The 10,090-nt window shown below is 36.0% G+C and overlaps 1 protein-coding gene across 1 annotated transcript in view; it reads right to left on the bottom strand.

Moving 5' to 3' along the window:
- Positions 1-1,674: 1,674 nt before the first annotated feature.
- Positions 1,675-10,090, bottom strand: part of LOC149798476 (aldo-keto reductase family 1 member B7-like) — a 43,412-nt gene continuing 34,996 nt past the window's right edge. Inside the window, exons 8-10 of the mRNA XM_089963677.1 lie at positions 7,821-7,904; positions 6,012-6,094; positions 1,675-5,150 (exon numbers count right to left, since the gene is read on the bottom strand). Coding sequence (XP_089819803.1) covers positions 5,096-5,150; positions 6,012-6,094; positions 7,821-7,904 — 222 coding nt within the window. The 3' untranslated portion in view covers positions 1,675-5,095. The remainder of the gene's footprint in view (positions 5,151-6,011; positions 6,095-7,820; positions 7,905-10,090) is intronic.

The following is a 10,090-nucleotide window of genomic DNA, read 5'->3' as shown; positions in this document are numbered from 1 at the left end:
AGAAGAGCTTAGTTTCTAAGCGGAGTTTATCCAAAAGTATACCAACATTCCTCTTTTATTGCAAAGGCGAATCTGTTGTTAAAAGGCTACCGCGGGAACAATCACTCAAGGTATTACTCGAGCAAGAGTCGGTAAGAGCCGCAGCTCAGTTGAATACATTTATACATGTTTATCACTAACATGGCCGGAGTTTTTACAGGTAGATCCAGGTAACGAATGTTTTGGAGATGTTGCATAATTAACAAAACATCAGGTGTTTGTTCCTGTTGGATATGTTAGCTCACATGTTGATCACGCTGTTGTGAAACGATTTAACAGAACACTTGTGGAACTGTTATTTGGATATCAGTAGGCACAAAAATTATTAATGTTATTACACTAAATAATTAAGCTATCATAGTTACATGCCCAATGGCGAACGCACGGCACGCCGCACTGCCAACTAACCAAAAAGCCTAGCATTTGTGCAAGAAAATGTGGTCATTCCCGCAAATACAGAACCACCATTGGTGCCCATGTGCTAAAGCGGTGATTCCCTTGGACAATATACATTTCTTGGTGCTAAGCGTCGACAAACTCAGCGTGGTGCATCAGTATACACCAGGCGATGTTTCTTTGATAGAATCAGGTTCGCCACGTGCGAATTCGCGTCGTTGCCGTAAATATTCCGTATACATGTCATGTTTGAGATCATTTTCAACAACAACCCATGGAACTCCTTTCGTTTCTTGATATTTGTGCCGAATCCAACCAAATCGAGTACATTTTTGGACGCAGTCATTGGTTGTTATGGGCATCAAAAGTAAGTCTGTATTCTTGTACATCTTGAAACTTGCTTTTAACTCGTACGTGAGCTGCTTCTACAAGTTCAACACATATGCGAAATGATATATGGGTTTTGAGTTATTGAAATTCCTAATCCACAAAAAATCGTTAGAGTTGTCTTGTTCACTATCATGGATATAATCAACACGGATTCGTGCTCGAAGATTCTCAATACTTTTGCCAAACACAGCATTGTTCATCACTTTGAAGGCTACTTTCTCAAACATATTATTTGTATCCGTTTATAGATTTATATTCATCTCGGTTTAATGAACCATCCAAGCTCGTGGACGAAATCTTTGCAAAAGGATTAGGGGCATAGCTAATCACAGATATAACTGCAGGTTTTGTATGTGGACTACGTAGTTGTTTTTAGTCTGTAGACTTAGAACAAGTATGATCCATTAAACAAATGTACGCTTGGATTCGTCCTTGATTGCACACCGATACAAGGACAAGCAGCATCAACGCTTCTGCAGCCATGGATGATCACAGCCTAGTGAACGTCGGCAACTTAATTTCTTCTTGAACAATATATATATATATATATATATATATATATATATATATATATATATACAATTACTTTCACATTTTTTCTTTAAACCTTTTTTAAGTTTAAGTCGCTGTGTTTCCATGATAACGTCTAAGTCGATTAATTTATCAAAAAGCTCCGCATAGGTATTTGAAACATCACCCAGCATCTTTTGAGCCTCTTTGACAAACCCAAACCATCCACTTAAAGTTAATAGCGATTATTCTTTTCTGTAACGTTACACACTCTCCATTGCTCTGATGATTTAATCTCGGAATTGTATATGCTCATAAATTCTTTCAAAATGACATATGTAAGAATTATGAATGTTTTATTACTGATATAATTTACGCTGCAATTATTCCCAAATATAATACAGTCTCACAGAGTCTATACGAAATATATTGTTGCCATAATATTCTCACATATTCTTTGCAAAATATATTATATAATATAGCCGCGATCAATAATAATAATAATAATAATAATAATAATAATAATATATTCTCACATAAAGATACCATTCTCCGTGAAATTTCTTCTGCCAGCTATTTATTCTCACACAGATATACAATCTCCGCACAATATATTTTATGTAGTTCAGTGTGATCAATAGTTACAGTGGTCAACATATAAAATCTGTGCTTTGACCCGGTATAGCAACTTCACTTTCGGATTTCTACTTGTGGTTTGAGGAACGAAGCACAGGTTTGTTAAAATCATGCACTATTCTTTGCCTTAATCGTATAGAAGGCTGCGACTTGTATTAGCTACAGAAATTCAGAAACCCCATAATGATACTCCTCCAACATTAAATGTAGGTCAATTTGACCTACTTAGCAGACTTTTGTTACCATGTACGTTTTTTCTAAAGATTTAAGCCAGAATTTTTTAAACATGGTTGCTTGTACCATATTACAAAACATTGTATTTACTTCCATTATAAGGTATAATGCACCACGATACCCTTATCATTTGTATGAGTGGTTAGTATTTAACAAAGCGTTCGGAATGTTATTGGATATATGATGCCGAATAAATGTGAGATTAATGACCAAAACTCGTCAACAGTAGTTCTTTGTCAAGCTAGAGAAAAAGCATACATATTTTATTTCGCAGCCAGTTTCGGACACACAGTTTCTCTGCTGAAGAGTACACCCTGCCATGCATAAAGAAGCGGGTCAATGTGATCTACTGTTCACGGTCCATTAGTCATATACCTTGTTGATGTATACGTGGGTTTCTCTGACAGTTATGATCCTAGATATGTGCATCCTGAAAAGTATTATAGCACTATGCAAAACTACATGACATATCTTGTACAATTTTGACGTTCAATAGAGTTTCTTGAACATTTTAGCTTCTACAGTCGTCACATCCTGAGAAGCACAGCATCCCCATATCTTAGAAAGAAGTCGTTGTGACCTAAATCAATCACTTGGTTAGCCTTAGTCAATCAGTACTGGTCATCTTGGTGATTGACAAATACGAAACTCTTTTGTCTGAATAAATACATGAAAGTCAGTGATGCTGTCGTCTGACAGGTTCCTTTCTTGTTTAGTAGAGTCACTTGAAGACGATTTTGGCCCTCAGCAGTGAAAATGTACCTCTGTGGTGGGATAGCTGGCACCGAATAACCGAACATTTTCCATTGTCAACAAAGCGTATTAAGAGTAACTCAACACAATAATTACTAACGCAGACAAAGATCTAAATTCTGCCTCATGTTCTATATACTGACGTATGTTTAGGCAACATTTTCGTTAGCTTTAAATATAGCCGATTGAATCAACAGGTCAAAGTGCATGACAAAATCAGAGAGCCGCTCAGACGTGAAATCCATCTGAGATAAATAGCTGATCTATCAGCATCTTGAGTGTGCTACAACAACTTCACAGAACTTTGCATCTTGAGTGTGCTACAACAACTTCACAGAACTTTGCATCTTGAGTGTGCTACAACAACTTCACAGAATTTAGCATCTTGAGTGTGCTACAACAACTTCACAGAACTTAGCATCTTGAGTGTGATACAACAACTTCACAGAACTTTGCATCTTGAGTGTGCTACAACAACTTCACAGAACTTTGCATCTTGAGTGTGCTACAACAACTTCACAGAACTTTGCATTTAGCAAAAATTGAAAGCCAAAACATTATCTCCAATTTTTCACAATGGCGACATTAGATTCGAAGCAAGATTTTGCCCGTAATTGTAGTAATAAGCAATGTTTCATGAAAACAATATAGCGAACCAATGATACTAAATGATTAGCTATTTACTATGGCTCTTCTACTTGCCTCAGTGTCTCTAAGATCGTCAAATTGCTTTACCATTTGTTGTGAGTTACTAACACATAAAGCCAGTTTAAAAAAATCAAAGTCCAGATTATCAGCAGACAGACATAAGACAGTGAAGATTGTCTTGGCGTAAAATTTAAGTTTACTATGAAATGAGAGATGCATCCCCTATGAAATTTCGCTTAATTAAAGGGCAAGCAAACTGTTTGTGACAAAGCGATTGCTATTAAATATAAAATGTACGGAATATGGTACTCTGGGATGTTTTGTTATGAATTCGTTTCTCTTTAGAATATGTTTTCGTAAAAAAAGAAAATAAATCAACAAAATTGTGAAAGTTCATATAGGAAAAACAATAATAATAATAATAATAATAATAATAACTTAAAAATAATCACCAAGTATTTACACTTCTATGACGGGTTAACATCTTTCTTGCATACCATAGTGACTGTATATGATGTATAACAGCAATGAATAGTCAGCAACATAAGTTATTTGTTTTCTATTTGTAAGGTTGAATGCTGATAAAAAGCATTCAAAGTCATGAAGAAAAGAAATATTGTAAATTTGGCACATAAACTTATGCATACTGTAGAAAAACTAATTTAAAGACAACAAAGGCCAACTTTCATCCTGTGTTGTTAGTGTGTTCGCCAATATAAAATTTGCATTTGGAGTTGGAAATGGCCTTGCATTCTTATTCATAAGACGACAATCCTTTTAATAATGTGTGTTTTAACACCAATGTACAAGTTCAGGGTGTTAATAATTAGTGTCCTTGTTACATTATTTAATCTCTTTTGGGTGGCAAAGACATTAGGTTGGTTGGTGACGGTGACAAGAGGTGAATTACATTATGATTACATTTACATTGATTTGTTTAGGGTAGTCATTCGAAAACCATGCCCAGCAGACGATGACTGCAGCTTCTTAGAATAGTGCGCTGGATTCGAAAGCTGCAACATCCGGAGTTGCTACATTCACGTATTCCAATCTGTTTATGAATCTTGCGAGACACGACGTCGAATGCAGTCCGCCACCGTGACATCGTATAAAGTAGTTCGGTGTTCGATTTCTGAGTAATTATTTATTCCAGTTACATATGTAAAGACAAATGACAGTTTTGCATTCAAAATCAAGCAATCTAACATACGTATGGCTATCTTACTACCATACAGAATTCCGTATATTTGTACACAAAGGTCAGCCACTCCAACTTGTTTATGGATAATTGCATAGGTTCACATTAATTGCGCCTATTACAATTAAAGCGAAAAAACTGTCATAAAAATCCCGTCATATTGTTGCACACAGGGACTCATCAATTCAACGTTTCAACTTTGTACGAAATCCTGACTTTTCAAATTGTGTTCTCTGTAGATGCAGAATGCTTGAGAATGTGGAATGTGACTGTATTCATGGTTGATCAGGTTTAAAGGTTGGTTGATTCCTTGTCGTTGAAAGGATACTCTGGATGGTCTATGGCTCTAAAATGCAAGAAAAGATCGTACTTATAATCTGACCCCCAAGGAAATTTATTCATTCGTTTTCTTTTCTCAATTAAGTCAATGATTTTTAAAGATAACATTGCAAAGTGTTCGAAAAAATACGGCATACACCTTTGAAATTATTAATACTAAAGTCATTCTCATGAAAAAGCATGCTTCACTTCCAGTCAGGGGGGTTACTGGTTCGAAACTTGCTCAGGCCAGCCCGTGTCAGCTGTCGCGATGTGTCTTTCGGCAAGAAACATTGTTCCAATTTAGTCTGCATTTAATAGTCTATACTGTGCTGATGTACACCAGACAATCGGTCCGTCCATTTTAGGATATGAGGTAATTCGTGCTACGATTAGTTTCTTCTCCATAAACGTGGTAAACACGGCAACATAAGAAAACGTTTCAATGACAATTTTGTGCTCCATTGTGATCTTTAAACTGCGCATGTCCTAAACTGAGTTTTGAAGTCAAGAGAAGCAACCAAAGAAGATAACGAATATTGCTGAGAATCACTTATAAGGGTCCGTGGCGAAAATTAGAGGCCGCATGATGGTCACAGTGTCGTACTATTACAACTGATTTCATTGCACTCTTAATTTACGACTGCTGACAACTTAAACACACTCTGCATCATTAAACATCCCTCTGCCTTTATTTATTTTATTAACTTTGCACGATTATCACATGTCTCTTTTTATAGATGCCATTAACAGTGTTCTAAAGAGGGGAATATTGTTATAATGTCTGCACATAAAAATCTACAAGTAAAGTCGTGTATCTTTCGTTAAATGAATAATGACGCAGACACGAAATAGATGATAAAGAGATGATACAGAAATAAAGACATACTCGAGAAAAGGAAAACCACGATGTCCTCTATCAAGTGACGATATGGCCTTCATCTCACTTTCTGACAGTTGGAAATCAAAGATCTGAAGAAAAAATGATAAAGATATTATGCTTTTTATGGTAATAATAATTCTAAATTCCTATCATATAACAATAAAAGCTTTATCCTCTTCGACTTTGTAAATATTTTATTCGATTAAAAAATATTACAATTAAACTTTCATTGGTATTGTTATTATTATTAGCAGTAGTAGTACTAATAGTAGTAGTAGTCCATCGTCAACTAAGTTGGAATTCTATTTTGTATCCATCCCTTTTTTTTAAGCCCCCTTTGTTTTGTGCCCAGTTTCATAAAAAAATCGGATGAATGTCAGTGTGTGACTCAACATCAGATGGTCAGTGTAACGTAATATTCCCTCGTGACTGACATTGTTGTTTCATCTTCAGTTATTCGTTCGATAAACCTACTATCTTGAACCTTGTTTTACCCTCAACCATGAAAACTGACATATTAATGCATGAATGCATGGGCAGCTGCACCATATTAAAATCAGATCACTCTGGAAGAAACTGAGCTACACATAAATGTAATAATCCAAATATTATATGGAGGAAAAAACCTACTTGAATGTCACTTGTACCAATATGTACGGTGATTTCAAATGTAAGCACAGCCACAACCACAACCATAAAAATATATGTGATCACTTAAGTTTGAAGGGTATGTCGCTATGACTGCTGTTGCTGATAGTGTGTTGTACACTCCATTGTGAATCTACCATTATGTCACGATTGTACATGCAATAGTGTCAGGGAAACAGCTGAATGGGAAAATGTAACAGAATCACTTGAGCGTGAAGAACAGCCAGTGTCATTTTCACATGTACATGTGCGTACATTTCTAGTTTCATCTATACTTTCGCATATTCTAGATTTCCTCTATGGTTTTCTATCGATGAGATAATATGGTTCCTGTAATAATGTACAGTTTTTAATTACTTTTTGTTTACTTGTACAAAAAAAAATGGTATGTTTTAGACGAACTTCGTAGATCAATCATATTATTTCGGGAATAGCTACTGGCCTGTCTCTAGTTCTACGTTAGAAGGATATAAGTCACCATCAATGTTTTTCGTAGTAAAGTCACGAGGAATTCCGATTGCGAACTGAATTACATATCTGATAGGATTGTCCGAACTACTGGCAATAAAAGTCGCCGCTTTGACATATAGATTGTCACCGGCATTTCTCTTGTGAATGTAAACTGGTTACCACAGTTTACAAGAATGGGATTCATCATTCGAATGTTTGGCAAACCATTCTATCATGATGCAGCAAATACATATCGATATATTGTGCTGAAGTCACGCCATGAAGTTTTTTTGTTTTGCTTTCTAATGTTGTTCCCATTTTAGGTTTTAGCTTTCTGATATTATTCAATGTACATTAAACATGACTGTTTATATTTTATGAAATTTTTGACATGAATTAACTACGTTTTGTTTAATAAGTATAACCAAACTTCAGAAGTTACAAAAGGTTGCATTCAAGTCGTTGCAAAAAACTCATCAGATAGATTCCGACTGAATTTGCCATAACTGTTTGTCGTGGACACTGTTTTCTTGATCTTGTGTATTCCAGATACACCATTTTAGTTCACATTCTTTCATTAGGCTGAGAAAACAAAGATTGTCCAATACCGATGTGTTCTTCAATTCTATAAATAAAAACGGCCGCAAAATACTAGTATGTAATACATTAGGCTAACAACGGTGAAACTGGTGACGTCTGGCAAATTTGCACATGTACCTGAATATTAGCCTGAATTCTCTCTGGTGAGGCACTCTTTGGAATCACGGCATATCCTCTCTGTACACCCCAGCGCAGGAGGACCTACCATAGGAAATGTTAAAAAATCAACAACACAAATCGATATAATTCTACCAGGGGGGTGAGGTGGCATTTTGCCGTTTCCGGGCATAAATAGTTTTCGTCAAACTGAAAAGAAAGCAAATTTGAACACATTGCTTTCTTACTGAAAACTGTTTTGATTTCGAATCTAAAAGAATGTCATAGTACGGTCTGATTACATTTTGGTTACACATGGTTAGACATCGACGTCACATGACCAGACAACGTCGCCAGAACGACCAGTCAGTGATTAAAATTAAACATAGTCAGAGCCAGGGACGTCATTTCAACTTTTTTCGAGGGGGGGTGGGAGTGCGGCAAAACTTGATGGGGGGGGGGGGACTTGACGGACTTGTTAATTTTCGTATATAGGCTACAGCAATTTTACAGCACATGCAAATGCCCCCCCCCCCCTCCCATGACGTTCCTGGTTAGAGAATCGCCCAAACACAATTCTGATTCAAGCGTCTGTATACGAACAACTGAGTAGACCCAGTATGTTCATTATGTAACTTCGTAGCAGTAGTTTGGTACTCTGCCTTCTTCAATCCGTTAAGGACGGAGAGAAAATAGCACGGTACCAGACTACAGATTTATTATGAATTCCGTACAATATGGCCGCTCATCTGTAGTAGTATCATCCAGTCTAAGAGAACGAAATATGGATTGTCTATTCATAAACATCAAACAAAATATCCATGTCAACAAATTATGGAATAGTCGGGTAAAACGTTGACAGCATTCTGCGCACTTACAAAATATCATTCACGGGTTATGCACTTTCAAAGGTATAACCCAGACAGAGTCGTGTCGTCGGTGTTGCAGGAAAAAGACAGCATTTATTTCCGTGTGATTATGATTATACTTATTGAGGATGTAGACAGATTAAACTCAATTTTTTTATTTTAACAGTAGCAAATTGTTGTTTACATTCTGTTGTCTATCTAATTCCCCTGTCGACAAAAAAGTTACTTAACCACGTTTTTGAACAGTGGATCACCAGGGCTGTGCTTTGATCATGCCCTCAACTACGATGCATTTCTTTTTACAAATCAAGTTGTGAATCACAGAACTAAAATATAAAAATCGTTTCGTTTCGAATCATGAAGTATACGCTATTCATTATATTCAGTATCACGTTTTCGATTCATAACAACAAAACACAAAATATGCATCACCCGCTTCTGCACCAGTTCGTTTTACCATTTATTCTACCAACTGTAAAGTACTTAAAAAATGTATTTACATTTATATCGTATATGCAAATGGTGTTCTTGCTTGTTTTGCGCTATAAATAATATTGTGTTTGCGCAGCAAAAACGTAAAATTAAATGAACAACACCTGACATTCTATAATTTATCAAACCTTTACCAAAGTCTCAGTCAACATATATATATATATATATATATATATATATATATATATATATATATATATATATATATATATGAGTCACGCGAGAGTCTGATTGAACGAGACAACAGATAATCAAAATAACAGATAAAGCGGCCGCCATAGTAATCCTTTCTTTATGCCCTGAATCAAGATGGTGGACATGAGGTGGCCTTCTCTGTTCCTTCTTTACAAGTTTTCGCACACAAACAAGACCATGTTTCAAGTTCACTTATAATCTATCAGATTAGATACGTTTGGTCAGACGGTTAAAACATAGCCAAGAGATAAGTAGACTTACATGTCCTACTTTTATGCCGACTATCACGTGTGTTTTTGACAATAATAGTTAATAAGCAAATGGATCAATGTGTGTTAAATACTTTTACTTGTCGGGTGACTTTTATTTTTTAAATCAATGTGATTGGGGTAGAATCCAAGTCATGGTTATGTACTCTGTAATTTCGCGGATAAGGCTATGCCACTAATATGGATCTTCTAGAAAAAATGGGTCATCCGGGCTAGTTATCTTTAACTAGTACGCTAGTAGTAAAGGGGGGCACTTTACGGACAATGGGAATTAGCATTACAAGACCCCTTGGGGCACTTTACGGACAATGGAAAATTAACATGGAGAAAAATCGTGGGGCACTTTACGGACAAGGGGAATTAACATGGCAATAAATCGTGGGTAACTCTACGGACAAGGGGAATTTAACATGGCAATAAATCGTGGGTCACTCTACGGACAAGGGGAATTTAACATGGGATTTTT

The sequence above is a fragment of the Sinohyriopsis cumingii genome, chromosome 6 (assembly GCF_028554795.1).
Source record: "Sinohyriopsis cumingii isolate HCF-2022 chromosome 6, ASM2855479v2, whole genome shotgun sequence".
NCBI lineage: Eukaryota > Metazoa > Mollusca > Bivalvia > Unionida > Unionidae > Sinohyriopsis > Sinohyriopsis cumingii.
The sequence above is the reverse complement of the archived record's forward strand: the minus strand, read 5'-3'. Positions and strand labels throughout refer to the sequence as shown.